Source organism: Phoca vitulina, unplaced genomic scaffold (genome assembly GCF_004348235.1).
Source record: "Phoca vitulina isolate PV1807 unplaced genomic scaffold, GSC_HSeal_1.0 scaffold8, whole genome shotgun sequence".
In the NCBI taxonomy this organism is placed as follows: Eukaryota; Metazoa; Chordata; class Mammalia; order Carnivora; family Phocidae; genus Phoca; species Phoca vitulina.
Genome location: NW_022589711.1, coordinates 47,735,459 through 47,758,529, shown reverse-complemented (window position 1 = coordinate 47,758,529; position 23,071 = coordinate 47,735,459). Strand labels below are relative to the sequence as shown.

At 46.4% G+C, this 23,071-nt stretch overlaps 1 protein-coding gene across 1 annotated transcript; it reads right to left on the bottom strand.

Moving 5' to 3' along the window:
* Window positions 1–7,841: 7,841 nt before the first annotated feature.
* On the bottom strand, window positions 7,842–16,370 carry MUC20 (mucin 20, cell surface associated). Its single transcript, XM_032406212.1, has 4 exons — window positions 16,274–16,370; window positions 11,722–13,068; window positions 9,604–9,695; window positions 7,842–7,910 (listed from the first exon to the last, which is right to left on the bottom strand). Exons 1-4 carry the CDS (start codon window positions 16,368–16,370, stop codon window positions 7,842–7,844), a joined length of 1,605 nt encoding a protein of 534 aa, XP_032262103.1.
* Between the last annotated feature and the right edge of the window lie 6,701 nt (window positions 16,371–23,071).

Sequence of the window (23,071 nt, the reverse complement as noted above, 5' to 3'; positions counted from 1 at the left end):
CAAGACATGGTTGGTATAGATACTGTGTGTCCTCAAGTGTGGGAAGAGGAAGACTAAAAGAAAAAAAGCAAGATGGCAAATGGGAAGCAAGGCCACCCAAACCCAAAATCCTTCTTCCCCTCATCTGTCTTCACTCATTAAGCTTCTTCTCTTCTCACCAGGCAATGGTGGAGGGGTGGGGGTGCAGGAGGACGGGAGAAATGTTGCAGACAACCCTGCCAGAGGCAGTGGAGATATCCGAAGCCTAAGAGAAGCTTGGGGGCTTGCTACAGAGAAGGAAGCCCACAGATTGGGAAAAAGGAGTGGGGACGCTGGTTGAAGAGGAGGTTTTCCAAGTAAGGCTGTCAGATTTAGCAAATAAAAATATAGGAAGCCCAGTTAAATTTGAGCTTCAGAAAAATCACAACTAATTTTTTAGTACAAGATGTCCCATAAAGTGTGTGGGACACCCATATGTTTTAAAAAGTATTCATTGATTATCTGAAATTCTCATTTGACTGGGTATCCTATATTTTACCTGGCAACCTGATCAAAATGGCTGAGGCACTGAGCGTGTAGAGAAAGGGTGTCATGAAAAAGGAAGGAGGCTGGGGTGCCTGGTTGGCTCAGTCAGTTAAACCTTTGACTCTTGATTTCGGCTCAGTTCATGATCTCAGGGTCGTGAGATTGAGCCCCATGTGGGGCTCCTCGCTCAGACTTTAGACAGGCTATCTTGTTTGGGTCCACACCCACCTTTGTCTGTATGAAATACATGACATTTTCACCTCATAGACACACACCTTTGAGTCTTTTTTTTTTAAATTTTATTATGTTATGTTAATCACCATACATTACATCATTAGTTTTTGATGTAGTGTTCCATGAATCATTTTTTGCATATAACACCCAGTGCTCCATTCAGTACGTACCCTCTTTAATATCCATCACCAGGCTAACCCATTCCCCTACCCCCCTCCCCTCTAGAACTCTGTTTGTTTCTCAGAATCCATAGTCTCTCATGGTTCGTCTCGCCCTCTGATTTCCCCCTCTTCATTTTTCCCTTCCTGCTATCTTCTTCTTCTTTTTTTTTTTAACATATAATGTACTATTTGTTTCAGAGGTACAGGTCTGTGATTCAATAGTCTTACACAATTCACAGCGCTCACCATAGCACATACCCTCCCCAATGTCTATCACCCAGCCACCCCATCCCTCCCACCCCCCACCAGTCCAGCAACCCTCAGATTGTTTCCTGAGATTAAGAATTCCTCATATCAATGAGAACATATGATACATATCTTTCTCTGAGTGACTTATTTCGCTCAGCATAATACCCTCCAGTCCCATCCATGTTGTTGCAAATGGCAAGATTTCATTCCTTTTGATGGCTGCATAATATTCCTGTGTGTGTGTGTGTGTGTGTGTGTGTGTGTGTGTGTGTGTGTATACCACATCTTCTTTATCCATTCATCTGTTGATGGACATCTTGGCTCTTTCCATAGTTTGGCTATTGTGGACATTGCTGCTATAAACATCGGGGGTGCACGTACCCCTTCGGATCACTACATTTGTATTTGGGGTAAATACCCAGTAGTGCAATTGCTGGGTCGTATGGTGCTCTATTTTCAACTTTTTGAGGAACCTCCATACTGTTTTCCAGAGTGGCTGCACCAGCTTGCATTCCCACCAACAGTGTAGGAGGGTTCCCCTTTCTCCGCATCCCCGCCAACATCTGTCGTTTCCTGACTTGTTAGTTTTAGCCATTCTGACTGGTGTGAGGTGGTATCTCATTGAGGTTTTGATTTGGATTTCCCTGATGCTGAGCGATGTTGAGCACTTTTTCATGTGTCTGTTGGCCATTTGGATGTCTTCTTTGCAGAAATGTCTGTTCATGTCTTCTGCCCATTTCTTGATTGGATTATTTGTTCTTTGGGTGTTGAGTTTGATAAGTTCTTTATAGATTTTGGATACTAGTCCTTTATCTGATATGTCATTTGCAAATATCTTCTCCCATTCTGTCAGTTGTCTTTTGGTTTTGTTGACTGTTTCTTTTGCTGTGCAAAAGCTTTTTATCTTGATGAAGTCCCATTAGTTCATTTTTGCCCTTGCTTCCCTTGTCTTTGGCGATGTATCTAGGAAGAAGTTGCTGCAGCTGAGGTCGAAGAGGTTGCTGCCTGTGTTCTCCTTTAGGATTTTGATGAACTCCTGTCTCACATTTAGGTCTTTCATCCATTTTGAGTCTATTTTTGTGTGTGGTGTAAGGAAATGGTCCAGTTTCATTCTTCTGCATGTGGCTGTCCAATTTTCCCAACACCATTTGTTGAAGAGACTGTCTTTTTTCCATTGGACATTCTTTCCTGCTTTGTCGAAGATTAGTTGACCATAGAGTTGAGGGTCCATTTCTGGGCTCTCTATTCTGTTCCATTGATCTATGTGTCTGTTTTTGTGCCAGGACCATACTGTCTTGTTGATTACAGCTTTGTAATAGAGCTTGAAGTCCGGAACTGTGATGCCGCCAGCTTTGGTTTTCTTTTTCAACATTCCTCTGGCTATTCAGGGTCTTTTCTGGTTCCATACAAATTTTAGGATTATTTGTTCCATTTCTTTGAAAAAAGTTGATGGTATTTTGATGGGGATTGCATTGAATGTGTAGATTGCTCTAGGTAGCATTGACATCTTCACAATATTTGTTCTTCCAATCCATGAGCATGGAACATTTTTCCATTTCTTTGTGTCTTCCTCAATTTCTTTCATGAGTATTTTATAGTTTTCTGAGTACAGATTCTTTGCCTCTTTGGTTAAATTTATTCCTAGGTATCTTACGGTTTTGAGTGCAATTGTAAATGGGATCGACTCTTTAATTTCTCTTTCTTCTGTCTTGTTGTTGGTGTATAGAAATGCAACTGATTTCTGTGCATTGATTTTATATCCTGCCACTTTACTGAATTCCTGTATGAGTTCTAGCAGTTTTGGGGTGCAGACTTTTAGGTTTTCCACATAAAATATCAAAACATCTGCAAAGAGTGAGAGTTTGATTTCTTCTTTGCTGATTCGGATGCCTTTTATTTCTTTTTGTTGTCTGATTGCTGTGGCTAGGACTTCTAATACTATGTTGAATAGCAGTGGTGATAGTGGACATCCCTGCCATGTTCCTGACCTTAGGGGGAAAGCTCTCAGTTTTTTCCCATTGAGAATGATATTCGCTGTGGGTTTTTCATAGATGGCTTTTATGATATTGAGGTATATACCCTCTATCCCTATACTCTGAAGAGCTTTGATCAAGAAAGGATGCTGTACTTTGTCAAATGCTTTTTCTGCATCTATTGAGAGGATCATATGGTTCTTGTTCTTTCTTTTATTAATGTATTGTATCACATTGATTGATTTGCACATGTTGAACCAACCTTGCAGCCCAGGGATAAATCCCACTTGGTCGTGGTGCATAATCCTTTTAATGTACTGTTGGATCCTATTGGCTAGTATTTTGGTGAGAATTTTTGCATCCATGTTCATCAAGGATATTGGTCTGTAACTCTCCTTGTTGATGGGGTCTTTGGTTTTGGGATCAAGGTAATGGTGTCCTCATAAAACGACTTTGGAAGTTTTCCTTCCATTTCTATTTTTTGGAACAGTTTCATAAGAATAGGTATTAATTCTTCTTTAAATGTTTGGTCTCCCGACAAACAAGAGCCCAGGGCCAGATGGCTTCCCAGGGGAATTCTACCAAACACCTTTGAGTCTTAAATAACTGGAGAATTTTCCCCAGGCCTTCTGATTCTTTCTGGTTTGGTAACATTACTTCTGCTAATTCTGGTCATCTCCAGTAATTCTCTCCTCTCTCTCTCTTTCACACACACACACACACACACACACACACACACGTAAGCATAATTACGCACTTTAATTCCCAAATGCTTCTAATTGGTATAGACTATATTTTACAAATTTTTTGGCTTCCAAGAACAGCCATCAGCTTTGCATGTACATGTGTGTCCTTATATGCATATATATAAGATAAATTATCCACTTTATCAGATATCCCTGATTCAAATGAATGCAAAGCAAGAAAAGAAAAGCTATTTAAGAATTGGATTTATGTAACAGGTATTACATACTTACAAAAACTGTTCTTCATCCATGCCTAATTATAGTGCAGCTTCTTAATAATGATATCATTAGATTTATATTTTGTTTGACTTCTTTTTTCTTTTTTTTTTTTTAAAGATTTTATTTATTTATTTGACAGAGAGAGAGACAGCGAGAGAGGGAACACAAGCAGGGGGAGTGGGAGAGGGAGAAGCAGGCTTCCCGCGGAGCAGGGAGCCCGATGCGGGGCTCGATCCCAGGACCCTGGGATCATGACCTGAGCCGAAGGCAGACGCTTAACGACTGAGCCACCCAGGCGCCTTATTTTGTTTGACTTCGATGCTGAGTAGCATTTTCTCAACTCTCAGAGCGCCGTGCCCATATTTCCGGGTCAGTAGCTCATGGGGTCCCTCCTCTCTGTTGTTCGGCAGACAGTTGAGTGCCGTCCCTATGCAGGGCTCTGCACTAGCTTCTGTGGCTACGGCGAGGAATACTACACGGCACTTGTCCTGAAGCATACATGACTTAACAAACTTGTAAGCAAATAAAGCACGATGTAGCATGTGAAGTGTGTAATAGAAACATAAAGAGACTAAAAAACCAGATCCTCTTTAGGGGATTTGAGGAGAGTCACCACAAGGAGGCACTGAATGAACTGGGCTTCTAAGCATGAATAGAAGTTTTCCAGATGAAGGCACCAGAGAGAGGGAGAACCTTCTGGGGGCAAGAATCATGATGTGCAAACTCTGGATCAAAGCAAGTGTGACTGGGAAGTAGTGAGAAGTTTCCTGTGGAAGGAACATAGAACATAGGAAATGGGTCTATGGGATACAGAGCTGAGAAAGTTGGCCAAAAGCCATAGCATGAAGACCCTTATATACAAAGCTGGGAGTTTTATTCCTTTGCTAGGAACAGGACTAGCTTTGATTTTGGAAAGGGAACTTCTAAAGATAGTGTAAAAGGTATTTGGGAGCAAACACACACACACACACACCACTATTATTAACCAAATAACTACACTGGGATATCCTGTGTTTTGTCTTGTCTTTTTCCTTTATTGACTGTTATAAACATTTCTGTAATGAACACATTTATTTATTGGTCTTTGCACAGATTCTTAATTACTTCCTTAAGATAAACCCTTTGGAATGAAATTGCTCAGGTAAAGGGATGCACATTTTTAAGGCTTTAGATGATCAAATTGCCCTCCAGAAAGGCTGTACAAATTTCATTCACACCAACAGTATTTAAGAGTGTTCTTTCCCCCTACACCCTCATCATGGAAATTATAATTTTTATAAATCCTTACCTATTGACACACAATTAGCAATATCTCACTCTATCAATTTACTTTTTTTTTTTGCTAGTGATGTTTCTTTTTCATGGAAAATAGGCAGTTATATTCCTGCTTCTGGAAGACATTTATACTACTTTCCTATGGGCATGTTTGCCTTTTTATTGCTTTGTAAGAGCTCTTTATTGCTTTCGTATTAAGGAGACTCTGGTTTTGCCATATATGGTGTAAATAAGTTCTTTCAGTTTGTAATTTCTGTACCTGTCTACCCTCACCTACTAAGTTTAGCCCCTGTGGGGAAGAGACATCTTTGAATCCCCCACGGCACACAACATGTCTCTCTTCTGCTGTGGGTGCTCAGCAAATACACTGGGAAGAATGTTTGACTTATTTTTGTTCAAACTCCTTTATAAAACTCATTCTGCCTCCCTCTGCAAGAGGAAGGGGATCAGTTGAATACACATACTCCCCTTATTCACAGCAATATCTGAAGTTGTTTGTGTCCTCCATTCATTTAACAAATATTCACTGAGCACCTTTTATGGAGCCAGGCATTGTGCTAGATGCTAGGGATACTGGAGCGAACAAACTCTTATATTCTAGTTGAGGGAGACAGATAATAGGACAAGTAAATAAACTATGTATTATGTTAGGTTGTAAGCAGCGTTAGGAAGCAAATCAGAGCAGGGGGGTGGCCAGGTGGCCTCACCGAGACAGTGAGAGAGGTGGACGTGTTACCGAGTGGATACCTGTAGGAGAAGCCCTCTGAGCAAACTGGGCAACACATGCAGAGGTCCCCAGGCAGGAGCATGCATGCAAGGCCTGATGGATTCCTGGAACAGCAAGAAGGTCAGCATTGCTGGAGTGCAGGGTGCAAGTTAAAGAGGCTGGGGGAGGGGCACATGTCACACACGGCTTTGCAGGCCATTGTAGGACCTTTGCTTTCTGTCTGAACGAAATGGGAGGGTCTGGAGCCAAGGAGTGGCATGGTCTGCCTTACATTACAGAGCGACAGCCCTGGCTGGTGTGCTGGGACTACACTGGGGGCGGGGGGCAAAGGTAGAAACAGAGACCTGTTAAGAGGGTATGAGTAATCCAGGTGAGAGGCCATGGCAGATGGCACGAGGTGAGAGCTGTGGAGGGTGAGGAAGGGTCAGATTCTGGGCGTATTTTGACAACAGTAGAGCGAACAGCATTCTCCGACAAGCTGGATGTAAAGTGAGTGTGAAGGAAATAGGGGAATAAAGACTGGTTTTGAGAATTTTGGCTTGAGCAACTGAAGGATGCAACTGACATGATGAAGAAGACGCAGGCAGAGCCAGTTTGGGGGAAAGATTAAGACTCTGACTTTGGAAATATTGAAGACAAGGTATCTCAGACCAAGCAGAGAGGTTGAATGTATACACTAACAATAGTTGTACATAAGGAGTGGGATGTTAGAAATGTTTTTCTTTCTCTTCCACTCCTCTTTCCATTTGTCTTTTTCTCTTGGTCCTTTTGAATTTTTCAAAATTGTAAAATCATAACAACGGAAAAGAGATTAACTACATTTAATTTTTTTTAGGGGCAGGGTAGGGGCAGAGGGAGAGAGAGAGAGAGAGAATCTCAAGCAGGCTTCACCCAGCACAGAGCCTGAAGTGGGGCTCGATCTCACAACCCTGAGATCATGACCTGAGCCGAAATCAAGAGTCGGACACTTAACCAACTGATCCACCCAGGTGCCCCATAGCCACATTTAATTTTTCAAAAAAAATAATAATAACTTGACTTATGAGCTAGAGGGGAGGAATAATTTCGTATTGCAGAGCTTCTTGGGATCTGCTTGTGTCCAGAACTTGAAATTCAAGTCAATCCAACAGACATTCTCTGTGCTCCTACTACAGGCCAGGTTCAGGGGATACTAAGATAAATATGGGCCTTGCTCTGAAGGAGCTCGGAGTTCAACAGGCTCCGGGGCCAGCCTCAGTAAGTGCTGTAATTGAGGTCCAAACCAAGAACCAGGGAAGAATGAAGGAGAGAGGGAGTAGGGAGGATGCACAAAATCCCTGTATCATAAAAATGTCAAAAAAACACCCCATATGGATCAAATAGATAACCTCTGGACCACACTGTGCGTAATTTTAATGTCTGATGGAAGCACAAAGAAGGTGGACAGACGGGTGATCAGATCGCTGTTTACTGAAACATAACACATGTGCCAAAGGAAGTCCAAGGACATCTTTGGAACAAGGGAAGTCCCTCCTCCAGCCCACCCCCACCATCACACACACACACACACACACACACACACTGAGGCATATGTGAGCCAGGGTCCCACTGCCACGTCTGGGGTAAGGGCTTAGGCCGGCTGACCTCTTGGGAAGCTTCCAGGTATGTCTCAGAGCAGTACCGTAGCTCCAGTCTGGGGTAGGGGAGGGTCCCAGGCCGCAGGCAGCACTGCCCCCTTGGGCACACAGCCAAGCCTGGCTGCAGGGGATGTTTCTCAGCCCCTCCTGATGCGCAGCAGAGAGACGTGGATGGGAGGCATGTGGGTATGCAGTTCATCGTAGAGCTGGAGGGTACAAGGAGCAGGAGGTCCTTCCAGCCCAAATTTGGCCCATGAGTTCACCACAGGCCAAGGACAGGAAGGGACAATGGGAGAGAACATACGAGGAGGCCAGCAACCCTTCCCGAGCCCCCCACAGGCTGGGCATGGGCTGGGTGCTTCATGCACATTGTGTCATTTACCCTCACAATAACCTTATAAAGCAGGCAGTAGCAACTTCATTTTATAAGGGAGGAAAATAATACGGAATAGCTTACCCAAGGTCACACAGTTAGAAGTGGAATTCACCCCCAGATCTATATGGCTCCAAAGTTTGTTGTTTGCCTGAGCCCTGAGTGCTGTGTCTGTGTCCCGCTCCCACCAAGAGCTCATACCCAACACCTGCACGGCCCGCTTCCTGCCCCTCAGCTCCTGACCTGCTCCTTTCTCCCGGGCTTCTTTCTGACCCCAGAAATAGTTTCCAGTTTGGGGGCTCAGATTTGGCACCATTCTGGCTTCCCTCTTTTTTTTTTAATAAGATTTATTTATTTTATAGAGACAGAAAGAGAGAGAGGGGCAGAGGGAGAAGGGAGAGAGAGAGAATCTCAAGCAGACTCTGTGCTGAGCACAGATCCCAATGGACAGCTCAACCTCACAACACTGAGATTGTGACCTGAGCTGAAACCAAGAGTTGGACACTTAACTGACTGAGCCACCCAGGCGCCCCTCTGGCTTCCCTCTTGGACTAAGATTCACACTTGCTATTTTGATTATCATGTGCAGTAGGCATTTGTCATTTCTCTGGCTGTCCCATTTCAAACCACACCCCCCCCAAGGGAACTCCTTATTATGGGAGTCCTGATGGGCCCCATTCCACTAAGAGAACTTCAAGGGCCCAGATATTCCCTCTTCTCATCCCCTGCTAGCAAGATGCGGGCACAAGAGCTAAGCTGAGCTGACCTAGTCTAACCTTCCAATGATTCACACCATCCCAAAAGCTCTGACCCCAGAATTCCACCACTGGAAGCTTTGTCCAGTGTTCTGGGTCTTAGGGGAATTTTCCCAACTTATACAAATATATCTCAATCTTGGTTCCCATCTAGAACATACACCTGAGGGGTGTTTTCTGCTAGCATTCCTAGTTCCTCTGGGACCTGTCCTTCTCATTCCATGTGGTTCAGTTTGAGCTGTCAGTCATGGTGGCCCTTGCAGGCCAATAAGATCAGTCTTTCCCTAGTATAATAGGCAGGTCTTGGGAGAGGGAAGTGCCTGTGACTCTGGGGCTGTCACAGCCACCTTTCCTTACATATGGAAGGAGATTCCAAAGAACGAAGAGGTAAGAGAAGTAGAGAAAGAAAATTGATGATCATGTCTAAGCTGCTGGATCCAGCCATAAGTGAAGCTGGAACAGTCACTTCTTGGTTTCTCAGCCAATACCTTGCCTTTTCTGTGTAAGCTACAATGAGTTGGGTTTCTACTACTTGTAACCCAAAGTCCTGCCTATCTGCCCATTAATATCATTGACCTTCCAAGGGCTAGAAGGCCTGACCTTCCAAAGGCCTGAGGAAATTGGGGGTGAGGGAAAGAATTTTTTTTACATAGCTCTGAAGGGGAATTCCCAACTCAGGAAAAACAGGCAGAAGCCAAGCCAAGCAGAGATCCTTAGATTTAATTCCTAAAACTCTCCTCTACTTTCCTGGCCTAGAAAGTGCCCACTCACCTGCTGCATCAGCCTCTCTGCCGCCCTGGGGTCAGTGAGGTCTTCTGGGGAGGCCACACTGAGCTGCAGGAGGAGAAAGCCTCCATCCCCACCTGCAAGTTTAGAAAAGGAGGAGATGAACATATGGGTAGGTCAGTTCAGGAATCATGATATGACCTGTGCTACCCAGCCTCTGTCCCCACCTGCACCTCTGTGCTCACTCTCATGTGTAAATGTGTCCACGCTCACATGGGATCTTTCATTTATTCACTGCAAAGAGAAAGAGGATTCCCTCTTTCCCATAACTAGGCTCCTCATAGTGTCTTCCCAACACGAGTGAAAGAAAAGTTGGCTAAAGGCCCCATCCGCATTTGGAGAAGTCAAAAGAATAGTGTGAAGAAGGAGAAATGAAAGTGAAATCTAGAATGTTCTTGATGCCTGGAGGTCCCGGATGGACTGTTAGGAAAGGATCCAGACAGGGCGAGTGCCAGAGAGAGGTCGGCTCTCAGAGGGGATACCTCAGCCAATTCGTCCAGCTCTGAGTTGGCAGAGGTTTCAATCCAGCCTTCCCGATCTAGCAGCTCCCGATGCTAGTTCTGGCTTCTGCAGAGCCCTAACCTCCTTGCCTTCACCTGCCACCTTGCAGTCATTCCTTCCTAGTAGTTAGAATCGATCAAGTGATTGCACTTCTCTATTTCTAGAGATAGAGATAGATACCAATATTGATATTGTATCAAGATCAATATATATCTCTTTCATCCTCCTTGTGTTTGCTGCCGTATGCATATTTCACGGCTGGAATATTCACAAGAAAGTGATTCTTTCGGTTATGTGTATGAAGGTAGCTGGGTAGCTGGGGAACAGCAGTGGGAGAGAGACATTTTATGCTGACCCCTTTTGTACCTATTGAATTTTAAATCATGTCAATGTATCATCTAATCAACAAAAAATAAAGAAAAGCACTTTAAAATAAAAATATATTAATAAATCGAGCTTTAAAAAATGAAAGCACAGTAGGAGACTATGAGATGGAATCAGACTTCCGTTTGGAGTCCCACTGCTATCTTTTCACGGTCTTTAAATCTGTTTCCTCACCTGTCAGGTGGGGCAATAACATCCACCTCCTGAGGTGGTTTTGAAGCTTTAGTTAGAAGAGAGAACACATGCAAAGCTCGTAGTTCCCTGCCTGACGTCGGTGAGAACATTCAGCCGGTGGCACGGCTGACCGGCCGTGAAATGTTTTCACGTCCTCCTCTGCTGGAATACAAATGGTGTTCGCTAAGGTGGTTGTGATTAATATTTTTATTTCACCTGCCCACAAAGGCGGGACCAGGTGAGGCTACCACAGGGATGAGGCACAAGGACAGGGTCAGGAAGGAGGTGGAGGCTCCGGGCTGACGAGGAGCTGGGCTGACCAAGCAGCCTCTCACGAGTGGCTTCTTCCCTGAGAAGTATCTGTTGTCTCAGACATGTAGCTTTAAACCCCCAAACCTTCACCCTATTTATTTATTTATTTATTTCATTTATGCATTCATTTATTTATTGTCACTATCCCTGGCTCCAACCCCAGCAAGCACATCCAGTAAGCCCCACTTTCATGAGGTCCCAGCTGCTCAGAGGGCAGCAGCTTGGGCCAGATGTTAACATGGTGCCCCTCTGTGTGGCTCTAGCTGAACCAGAACTTCCAGAGCGTGAGGACTGTGGCTTTTGAATAAAATTTGGGGCCTCGCCTGGCACATAGCGGTTACTCAACTGTTAATGTCAAGGAAGGGCGGAGCTGGAAAGGACCTCATTGTTCATCCATCACAACCCCCTCAAGTTACTGGTGGAGAAAATGAGGCCAGAGAGCAGGATGGGAAAGGACCTGTCCTGGGTCACTAGGTTGTTAAGGGCAAAACCAGGATCTCAAAGCATTTCTCCAGACTTCTAGCCCCACAGGTTTTCCATACACCACCCTAAATCTGCTTTGTTTCTGACTTTCGCAAGAATCTCTAGAAGATCATGAAGAGGTGACATCAGAGACTGGGGTCGGAATAGGCCCCAGATCCTTCCTTCCTCCCTACCCCTTATTAAGCACGTAGACATCCTGGAAACTCCAAACCCCGCATCCCCAAGATCACAGCTGCGGGAGCCCCTTACCTGCAGTAGTTTCTGAGGTCCACCTTGGCTGAGCAGTGGTGGGCAGAGCTGTGGGCGCCTTCCCTCCAGGCTTGCTGGTTGCCTTCAAAGTCTTTGCTGAGGCTGTGGTCTTGACGAAGGTGATGTTTGCCTCTTGGCTGCTGTTGGCCATAGTCAGACGGACAGAAGGAAAATGGCTCCTGCTGATGGGGACAGACCCATCGGTTGTGCTGTCTGTGGCAGAAGTCTGGGAGGGGGTGGCGTTCTGGCTAGTGGCTACGTGGGTGTGGCTGTAGGCCGAGGCTGAGAGCCCAGCAGGGGAAGCCACTTTACCCACTGTTGACCCAGTCTCTGTGGAGATTGCAACCGCCCCTGAGACCTCGGTGTGGCTTGTGGTCTCAACAGACAGGACTGAAGTTTCTTCCAGGGGGTAGATGCTGACTGTCACCAAAGTTGTGCTGGGGGTCGTGGGCTCGGCTACTATTGTTTCTCCTTCTATGGTGCTATTAGCAGTCAGCAGGGGCTCAACTGTGGTATCCGGTGTGGCTGGTTCTGTGGCACTGGCTGCTGATGAGGTCTCTGCCGAGGTCATGGTCTCGGTGAAGTGTGACTCTGCCTTGGTGGAATCAAGCACAGCTGACACCTCAGGGGGAGACGAGGCCTTTCCTCCCGTGGGGTTGAGAACTACGTCCACCGTCCCAATGGTGGTGGCAGTTATTATTTTGATAATGCTGCGACTGGTAACCTCCGTGTCAGAGTTGCTGTAGGACGGCAAGCCTTTAGCCAATGCGGTCTTGTCAGGTGCCGGGGCCTGTGAGGGGGTGATGGCCAGAACTGAGCAGCCCGAGAAGGCACTGCTGTCTGAGGCCAGGCCCTGGGCTTCTGCAGAGGTGTGAGTCAATGGCAAGCTTTTGGTTATGATCCTCTTCGCCTCTTCTGAGCTGTCATCAGTACAAAGGGTGCCAGAGACAGATTCCACAAGATCCCTGCCTGTAACAGTCTCAACTGTGGTCATTCCAGTTCCCATGGGGCTGCCACTTGTGGCTGATGCCTCCATAGGCGTGGTGATCACAACCATGAACTTGGACGGTATCATTTTTGTGAAGGCCCTGGTCTCTGTTGCAGGAAAAATGGTCTTGGTTTCCCTAGTCTCTGCTTCTGAAATGGTGCTGGCCAGGAGTAAGTTCTTATCAAAGGTCTGGGTGCTCAGGGTTTGAGTTTCCAAAGGGATGTGACTTGGCGCAGAAGTCTCAACAAGGTCAGTGGTCTGGAATGCTCCCTCTGAACTTGTCCCGAACCCCGGAGTCATGGCAGGCTCTTCTATGTGGTTGGTTGTCACCAAAGGACCTGGTCTGCTGGTGCTGGGGTCTGTGTTGGGTAAGACCAACATTGTGAGCCATGAGTCTCAGTGGACTAACTTCACACACGCTCTTGTGTTTACGCCCTGGACACCCCGGGAGGAGGGTGGGGAGGGGAAGCTGCTTTTATGCCATTTTTCATCTATACATACAAGGAAGAAGGAAGCACTATCATCAGGAAGACCGGTCCCTTGTGTAAGCCATGGAACTGGGATCACCTGAAGAATGTCCTCTGATGACCCAGTTGAGGCAAGCAAGCCTCAGAATCTAGTTGATTATTGGTCTGAAGCCATCAGAGGGAATGCATGGGGCCAGGATCCAGCTTCAAGGGGGAGCAAAGGAGGCAGAAGTCCAAGTGAGCCAAGAACTAGAGCAGGGACCCAACTCTCAGAACTTTCTGAAAGAATCCTTGTCACTTTCTCACCGATATTTTTCTCATCCAGCAGATGTTTCCCCCATGGAAGTAAAAACCCTTCAAATACAGGAAACATCTGTGGTTTTGTATTTAGAGGTAGCTGGGAGGATGGGGGAGAGGAACCTCGACAGACAGAGTGGGTGATGGCTGCTGCAAAAGGGAAGGGAGCAGGCCGAGTCCTTGGGAAAGGGGCAAGCTTCCCATTCCTACTCATCTGACATGGCAGGGATGGGACCCCAGAGCTACAGAAACGATGCACCAGCCATGTTCCACAGGTAACAGTGAGCCAAGGGAGGCAAACGTCACTCCTTAAAGAGATGCTGTTAGCTTTTCTCCACAGGGCAGAGCATCTCTGTCCACTCAACAGACCCTCGGAGGTTGTATGAGCGGTGGGTTGGGTGGCATTCATTGCCTGGGGGACTACAGTAGGATCTTTTCATGGGTGGACAAGCATGCTTCTCCCGTCTACGGAGGAGGAAGGGCTCTCTCTGTAAGTGGGCCAACGACCCTTTTGGGGAGGGTTGTGAGATTTAGCAAATAAAAATACAGGATGCCCAGTTAAATTTGAATTTGAATTTCAGATAAACAAGGAATAATTTTAATGACAAATTATGTTTTAGTATGTGTACTTCTCATGTAATATTTGAGACATACTTAGAGAAAAAGCTTTGTTACTTGAAATTCAAATGTAAGTGAATGTCCTGTGTTTTATCCAGTAACCCTACTCTTGGAAGGAAAAGAATCAAAATATAAGCCCCCCTTTTCGGGGTTCTGAAGATTTGAGATGGTCTTTACTGAGGTCTACTGGCCCAAAAGTACCCAAGGGCCCCAGGGAAGTACAGGACCATTTGGTCATTGGTCACTTCTACCCAGGCTGTCAGGATGGGGTCCCAGATCCTCAGTTTGTCCTCTTGTGTCTCTCCCTCAAAGATAAAAGAGCCCTGGGCCAGGAGGCAAAAGACTGGGCTCCAGCCCGAGGCCTGTTTCAACTAGCTCTGGAGTCCTGTGATTGACTGGTTCAAATCCTGACTCTGCCTCCGACCAGCTAAGCCAGTCACCCGACCTCTCCATGCTTCCCTTGTGAACGAGGGTTATCCTACCTGCCTTGCTGTGGTGGTGAGGACCAGAGGAGAAGGGGAATGGGAAAGTCTTATATCCCAAAGCCAGCAAGGGTCACTAAGCATCCCTCCACAGCCTTGTCCCCTCCAAGAGGCACTTGAGAGCACACAACTTTCTTTAATGCGGTGAGAATGGCAGGCTGTCCCCACATGCAGATCGGGTGAGTCATGGCATCCACTCTCATTAGTTGTTCACAAATCATGCTTTTACGGGAATATACTTGCTTCTCCCCACTTCAAAGCCCAGGATATTTCTCCGAGCTTCCTCAGTCCCCACACGGTGGAGTCAAAGCCTTTCTGCATCAACCTACACAGCCTAAAGCCCAAACAGGTGTTTTTGTGATCTGACCACCGACCTCCCCGGAAGTATTTTTTGCCTTTTCCAGGAACCCCGTGTTATCATCCTGCTGTGAAACCTCATCGTGCTTCCCAAACCATAGCCTCTTCACACCCCCCTGGGACTCTCACACCCCTTACCCAAGTCTCCTGCCCACCAGAGGTCTTCTCAAGAACAGCAAAGCCTACCCAGCCCTGTACGGCGCTAGAATGTCGCAGCTCTCCCGGTCCCTTCCTCAGATCAAACTGGCAGAGAGGAAGGTGTGTGTACTTTGGACCCTGAGTTTGAGTCCCTGCTCTGCTGCCTACAGACCATGTGACCCTGGCCAAGTCTCCGGGCTCCAAGCCTGCATTTTCTCATCTCTCAAATGGAGCTAAGGGTACCTATTTCGTAGGGTTGTGAATATTAAATTAAATTAAATTAAATGTAAAACGTGCAGCACAAGCCTGGCAGGTCATGAGTGCGTACAGAAGACAGAGTGGTCTAGAGGCTAGGTGCATGCAGAATAAAATCCTGGCTTTGCAGGTGATTTGTTGAATCCTGGTAAGCCTCAGTCCCATCACCTCTGGGGGCAGGGGTGGGTAGGAATAAGACTCGTGTCTCTCTCATGGGGTCATTGTGAGGATTAAAAAAGACAGAGCCTGGGACATCTCTGTACCTTCCTCTCAATTTTGCCATGAAACTAAAACTGCTCTAAAAAATAATCTTCTTTAAAAAAGATAATGCAGGATGCTGATAGAAGGAGAGACTATATCTGGGGGGGAGGTACAGCGGTTATATGGGAATCTCTGTACTTTCTGCTCAATTTTGCTGCGAACTCTACAAAAAAAAAAAGTCTATTTAAAAAAAAAAAAAGACAATGCATGCGCCAAGCTTGGCACACTTCCTATTACACATCTATGTTAGTTCTCTTCTTTTATAAAAGCCCTGCCCCCCTCAGAATCCACCCCTCCCAAGCAGTCTGTGAGACTCTTCACACACAAAGACTGGTTTTTAAAGGAAATCTGGGCTAGGAAATAAACTTGGAGGATTTTCTTTGGTTTTAGTCAGATTTATCCCCAGCGGGTACCCCCCTGGCCCCTTGCACTCCTCCGCCTCCATTGCCCCCCCTCGATCCCACACAGAAAGACAAACCCACAGTCACCGCACCAGGACATCACTCATTCTAAGGACCGAGGCGTCAGATGTGGGGCAGCTGACACACTGCCATTTGCATACCATTTATCAACAACAGGAGAATACTTCAGATGTAGCTTTATGGTTAATTGCAATTAACGCAAGAGGGTTGCTGGTGCAGAAACTCACACCCAGAGCTCTGTCAGGAGAGAAGCCCCCACCTCCTTACCTGCAGAGCTCCTGGGGGCCCCAGCCTCCCAGCAGAAGAAAAGGGGCAGAGCCAAGCCCCAGAGAAAGCCCATCCTCGGGGGAGCTCCAGCCACCATCGCCCAGCACGTCTGCCCACTGCCTCGCACTGCCACCTTTTCCTGCTTCCTCAATCCAGGGAGGAGGGGCGGGCCACCTGCCTTGGTGTGACTGGATAGTTTCCAGAATGCAGCCAGGTAATCACAAATGCACAGGCTGAGAGCTGGCAGGGTGAATGTCAAGGGCTGTCAGCAAGCTAACCCTCCTGCCCACTCCCGGCCCAGTGGCCTCTCCTCTCTGGAGGTTTGGAGGAGTTTGATGGTAAGATGTGGAATCATTTCCACGGTGATATTCACCCCCTCAGTCCTGCAGCCGGGGAGGCCAGGGAAGATGGTGTTTCACATTTCCCCCCTTTCTACAATCCTTCCTCCTCCCCCCACCCCTGTGCATGGGACTTAGGCTTTTAGTTCAGTAGACCTGGGTTTCATTTCTAATCCTAGCCTTTATTAGCTCTGTGATCTAGGGCAAATTAAAGAACATTTCTGAAGCTCAACTTCCTGATCTATAAAATGGGCATCATCCTTACCTTGCTGGGCTGTTTTGTGAGGATCACACGAGAGAGTAAAGCTCTTACACAGTGCCTGTTACGTACTGGTTGCTCATGGAATACACATACATCCGAGGTGCTCAATAAATGAGAGCCCACAGGTCGTGAGATGGAGCCCCATGTTGGGCTCTGCGCTCGGCGTGCAGACTGCTTAGGACTGGCTCTCCTTCTGTCTCTCCCTCCCCCCGCTAAAATAAATAAATAAAATTTTAAAATAAATAAGTGAGAACCCTGGCATTTACCCTGATCCTCAAGCGATAGAGAGAAGGGACAGCCCCCCAAGGTCTGCAGGACACAGGGTGGAGCAGGACTCTGATCTCTAATGTCTTTCCAACGATTCCTGTGATTCTGCGTCCCTGTCAGGGTCAGGACCACGTCCAGAGCCAGAGTGGAAGGCGGGATGGGGAAGGCACTGGCTGGGAGAAGGGAAAGTGTAGGTGTGCAGGACAGAGTCACAGGGCCTGGGAGGAGGGAAGTGTGAGGGCAATGACTTAAGGAAGCTTATGGGATTTGGCCACAAGAAGGGGAGTGAGGCTAAAGAATATATTTTCAAATGCCCTAGAAAAGAATTTTACCCCTTCCAGGGGCCAAGGAATGAGCTGTTATGGCCACGGCCAGTGGCGGACAAGGTACCTTGGAGATTTCAGGGCCAGAGTTTTGTGATGAAAGCCACTCTAGAGTAGAGTGGATCAGCATCAAGAAATCACAAAATACCACTGTTGGGAGGAACTTCGAAGTGCAATCAGAAAACCTAAGTTCTGTTTCCAGCTCCTTCCTTAACTGTGGCCCAGGAACTGTGTGATTTTGGACAAGTTATTTGCCTTCTCTGGGTTTCCATCAACAAGGTCCTCTTGGCAACGCAGTCTGAGGTTCTGCATTTGGGTGTGAGACACTGTCTTCTAGAACTTCACCCTGCGCTGGGATAAAGAACTTTGCTGCCTAGAAGGAGGGAGTCATTCCAGAACATGGGGGAAGACTCTGTGAGAAGAGGCTGAGGGGGTCCACCTGGGACACTGCCCAGCATGCTGAGTCCGAGATCTTGAACCCCGGTTCCAACTACACCATTGATCTGTAGAGTACCCCTGACAGGCTGAGCCCTTCCACCTTCCCATTCAACCTAAATCCTTCACTTTATCAAATGGGAGGATGGATTTCCCCTTGGGGAGTTTCTGGTGAGGAAAGGAGGCCCTGGGGGCCACAGCAACGACCTGAAGTCTGTTTGGCTTGTCTAGTAACATGAGTGTGTGCGATCCAGTGTAGGGCTTCCCCCTAGAGAAGACGGAAGAAACTCCAGCAAAAAACCCCAGAACTCTTAAATAAATACAGAGAACAAACTGGTGGTGGCCAGAGGAGAGGCAGATGGGGGTGTGGGTAAAGAAGGAAGTAAGGGGTACACACTTCCAGTTATAAAATAAAGAAGTCACAGGAATGAAGAAAGAAGGAAAGAAAGAAAGAGGAAGAAAGAAAGAGAAAGGAAGAAAGAAAGAAAGAAAAGAAAGGAAGGAAGAAAGAAAGAAAGAAAGAAAGAAAGAAAGAAAGAAAGAAAGAAAGCAAGCAAGCAAGACTGCAGCTCCTTTCCGCCACGTCCCTCCCCTCCTGGGCTGCTTCTCTGCCCCACCCGGGCTGGGAGAGGGACTTCCTCATTCCAGCAACCAGTGGCTTAATCCACAGACTGAAGTATTCCAGGCGCCATTCTCTTGCCCACCACAGACTTCTCCTCACCATTTCCTTTCTCTTGTCATCATTTAAGTGATCAACAGCTCAGCTCCAGCCCAGTTGCCTATGATGGGATCTAACCAGGAACCCACTGGCAGCGAAGCCTGGCTGAATACTTCCCTGGGTTTGCTGGATTTTGTCCAGGGGCGGGGGGGGGAATTTCCAAGCCTGAGCACATGACTGTTGGCCCTGGAGCCATAATAATCGAATCCAGAAAGTTTCTGGGCCTTTTTTTTTCCTTCCCAGCCAAACCTCAGCTCTCATCCTGAATGAACATCAGAGGCTGGTTTTGTTAACTTAACAAACGTATATGGAGCACCTACTATATGGTGGCTGCTGTTCTAGGCATTTGGAATATGTCACTGAGTACAATAGGTCCCTGACCTCATGGAACTAACTTCCTAGTGAAGAGAGATGGCAAGCAATAGACACAATAAATAAGTGAATTATGTACGGATGAATACTATGGGAAAAAGAAGGAAAAAAGACAAGAAGAACCTGGTATTGGGGGAGGGCAGGGGGAGGTGCAGTTTGCTTGCTAAATAACATGGTGAGATCTGAGCAATGAGCTGAAATTGGTGAGAAAGTTAGCCAGGTGGATACCTGGGAAAGAGCATTCCAAGCAGTGGGAACTGCTAGAGAAAGGTCCAGGGGCTTAAGGCAGGATCAAGCTCAAGGAGCACCAAAGGGCTTGTGTGACCGGAGCCATGCTAGGGGGCAGAGTTGGGAGGTAGGGGGACAGATTGATGGGGGGTAGGTGATAAAGGGCCTTGCCAGCCTTGGGGCTGGTACTCTGAGTGAGGTGGGAACCATCCTGGGGAGGTTTTTTTTAGCAGAGGAGTGATGGGATCTAATTTTAGAAGGATCACTCTGGCAGCTGTGCTAAGAATGGGAGCCTTTTTCCCTAGTCCAGGCAAGAGATGAGGGTGGCTCTGACTGTGGGGGTAGCAGAGGACATGGTGGGAATTGGTAAGATTCTGGATATATTTTGAAAATAGAGTTCACATGATTTCCTGCCAGATTGATGAGGGATGTCAAAGAAACAGAAGTCAAGAATAAGTATAAACTTCTCAGGGTGCCTGGGTGGCTCAGTCGGTTAAGCACCTGATTCTTAATCTCAACTCAGGTCTTGATCCAGGGTTGTGAGTTTAAGCCCCACGCTGGGTGTAGAGCCTGCTTAAAAAAAAAGAAAAAAGAAAAGAAAAAAGAACAAACTTTTCAGCTTGAACAACTGGAAGGATGGAGTTGTCATCAGTGCCCTTTGGGTCTGGCTCTTCCATCAGAGTATTTAGAACCCCTCCCCCCACAATGAAACCAATGCATATTGTAGGGATGAATCTGATACAGAACAAGGGTTATCAAGGAAAGCCCAAAGCACCAGCCTGCCCAGAGTCTGATAAAAGAGTCAACTTGGTCAAATGTCCTTGAAATACAAGGTCGTAAATCTGCTAGACCACTGAGTTATAGCCTAGCTCCATAGGCCATAGCTAAGTTGTTCTGTGTTTGTTGGGAAGAAAAGCCTTTTTTTCCTCCAACTTGGGTCCAGTGATTGAGGGCCTGCAAATTAATTGAGAACAGATAAACAGGAGAAAAGAACAAGTTTATTGACATGGGCCCCAGGAAGTTGCTCAGTATTCAGTAACTCACAGAATAACTGGAGATCAAGGTTTATATATCAAAGGTAATGAAGGAGTAGGAGTGGAAGGGGTGAGGGGCTTAGGGTTTCCCTGGGAAGGTATGGAAGGTTCTATTAGGCAGTCTGTCTCTATGGCAGCTGAATGGGTTAGAAAATCACTCAGAGGGAGATTTTAATGGCAGCTATATTTTCAGAAAGTTCTGCTTTAGTCAGTTAAGAGAAGTTCAGATAATGTTTCTTTCTACATCTTCTGTAGCTCCAAATTTTCTACTTTAAAGTATTTTTATATCAACTCTGGGGGTCCAAATGTGTCCCTACAAGTTCAAAATGTTGAGTATGCACAGATTGTTTAGATGAGATCCTGTCAGGCAGATTACCACAGAAGAGGTGTGAGAATCATCTAAATTTGCAAGGACCTGAGAATGGGCCCTTCCCACCCTAACCCCTATTCCTTGGGTTATAATATAGGAAACTCCAGGGAGCCCTCTGTCTATTTGTTCATTCATCTCTTTATTAGGGTATAACCTATATATTGTAAACTACATCAATCCTAAGTAGCCTACAACTTGATGAATTTTTACATATGAATACACTTAGGAGGCATCCACAACTCAGACAGAGATAGAAGACATTTTCAGCACCTCAGTAGGCTCCCCCATGTTCCCTTCCAGTCAATATCTCCCCCCAAAAAATCATTCTTACCTCTATCACCATGGATTAGTTCTGCCTATTTTTGAACTTCACACAAATGGAATTATGAATACATACTCTTTCGTCTCTGGCCTCTTTTTCTTAACATTATGCCTGTCAAACTCAGCTGTGCTGTTACGTGTAATAGTTCTCCATTCTTGTTGGTTGTTAGATAGTATTCCATTGTATAAAGTATACCACAATTTATTTATCCATTTTCCTACTGATGGATATTTGGATTGTTTCCAGTTTTTCACTATTCTTTGTTTTTTTAAGATTTTATTTATTTATTTGAGAGAGAGAGAATGAGAGACAGATCATGAGCAAGGGGGAGGGATAGAGGGAGAAGCAGACTCCCCGCTGAGCAGAGCCCAAAGTGGTACTCGATCCCATGACCCTTGATCATGACCTGAGCCAAAGGCAGATGCTTAAGCAACTAAGCCACCCAGGTGCCCACTTTTTCACTATTCTGAAGAAAACAGTGTCACATATGTTTTGGGTATACATACCTAGGAGGGGAATTGCTGAGTCATTGGGCATACATGTGTTTAGCTTCACTGTATTGTATCCAACAGTTTTCCAAATCAATTGCACCAGCTTCCGCTACACCAGCAACATACGAGAGTTCCAGTTCCTCCATATTCTCATCAACACCTAGTATCATCAGTCCTTGTAATTTTAGACATTCTTATGAATGTGGATTTCTTTTTCTAATTTTAAGCTGCATTACAGGGTGGGCTTGTAATGCAGGGCCTCCGTTTTCCTAGGGCTTTTCCCAGGTGGTAGGCTGCTGCCTGGGAAATGACTTTCCTAGGGAAAGCATTTGGAATACACAGGGAGGGAGGATGGAGGGCCAGATAGAAATGAAATATGCATGCGCATATGCACACACATGCATACTCAGCTAGATAGGGATCTGTGCAGTGTTGGAACATCTCGGAAATTGTCCCTTCAGTTTGGATAAACTTAACTATGGGCACCCTGGCTGGGATAAAGGGATGATATAGGAGCAACAAGAGGAGATGGAGTTTTTGGAACTTTGGAAGGAAAATAAGCACTGAGTGAAGAGAGGGAAAAGAGCCCACAAATCAGCATCTTTAGGCTCTCTATGAGACCCACGGGACGATCACAACTGGAGATGCCACATCCCACAGAACCTCACCTGAAAAGCACTTCCTAGCAAGGAAGGGAGATCTCAGGTTCTGGATGTGTGAGGTGCATTCTTCCATTCAAGGCCCAGGGCTGTCCCTTCCCCCAGGCTCCTCTGTCCCTGGGCAGGAGAAGAAATCTGTGGTTGGAAGAACTGGAGGCCTGTATTCCCAAAAGCCAGGGGGTAGAACACCTTTTGTGCACCATCCAAGTCCTTTTGGCCTTGCTTCCTATTCCAGCCACTGCTACAGTGACCAGCTTTCCAGGAGTGACGGGCAGTGCCTTGCCACGTTCCATTTGTTCTCTCCCAGGTTTTCCCTGACACCAGGTCTTGGGATGCTTCTGGGAGCTGCTCCGCTCTCACACACCAGCAACAAAGAACTGAGAGAATTAGCACCCAGTGGAGGAACCCATAAACCACGAAAATGGGGGGCGATGGACAGACGCTTGCTATTTCATCCCCAGGACAGATGGTTCTCCGAAACATTTTATATGGCTGTTTAGAAGGTCCCACAAGATCAAGCAACCAGTCAGCCATAACGGGGCCAACTGGATAATGCGTCTTCGTGCTGGCTCTCCCTTATTCTCTGTGTCACTTCCCTTTTCCCTCACCCCTGCTCCTTGGGATTCTGTTCCCAAATAAATTATTCAGTTTCTGCTTTCAGAGAAACTAAGCTAAAACAGAACCATTGGCGGATAACTGGGCTCTGACAGGACCTCCTTTGCTATAAGCATTTACTTAGAAACCAGTGTTCAGATGAGCAAAAGCCTACAGGGAGGGATGGACAGGGATAATGGGTCATTCCATTTAGTTGGAACATAGAAATGGGGAAGGGGACTAACAGGAGATAAAGCCAGAAATGCGCCTTGGGGCCTTGCTGTGGAGGACTTTGCAGCCATGTGTGCGAGACTAATCTTTGTTCTGGAGACAATGGGAAGCCAGTGATGGTTTTCGAGTAATGGTTGGTAACACCAGACCTTCA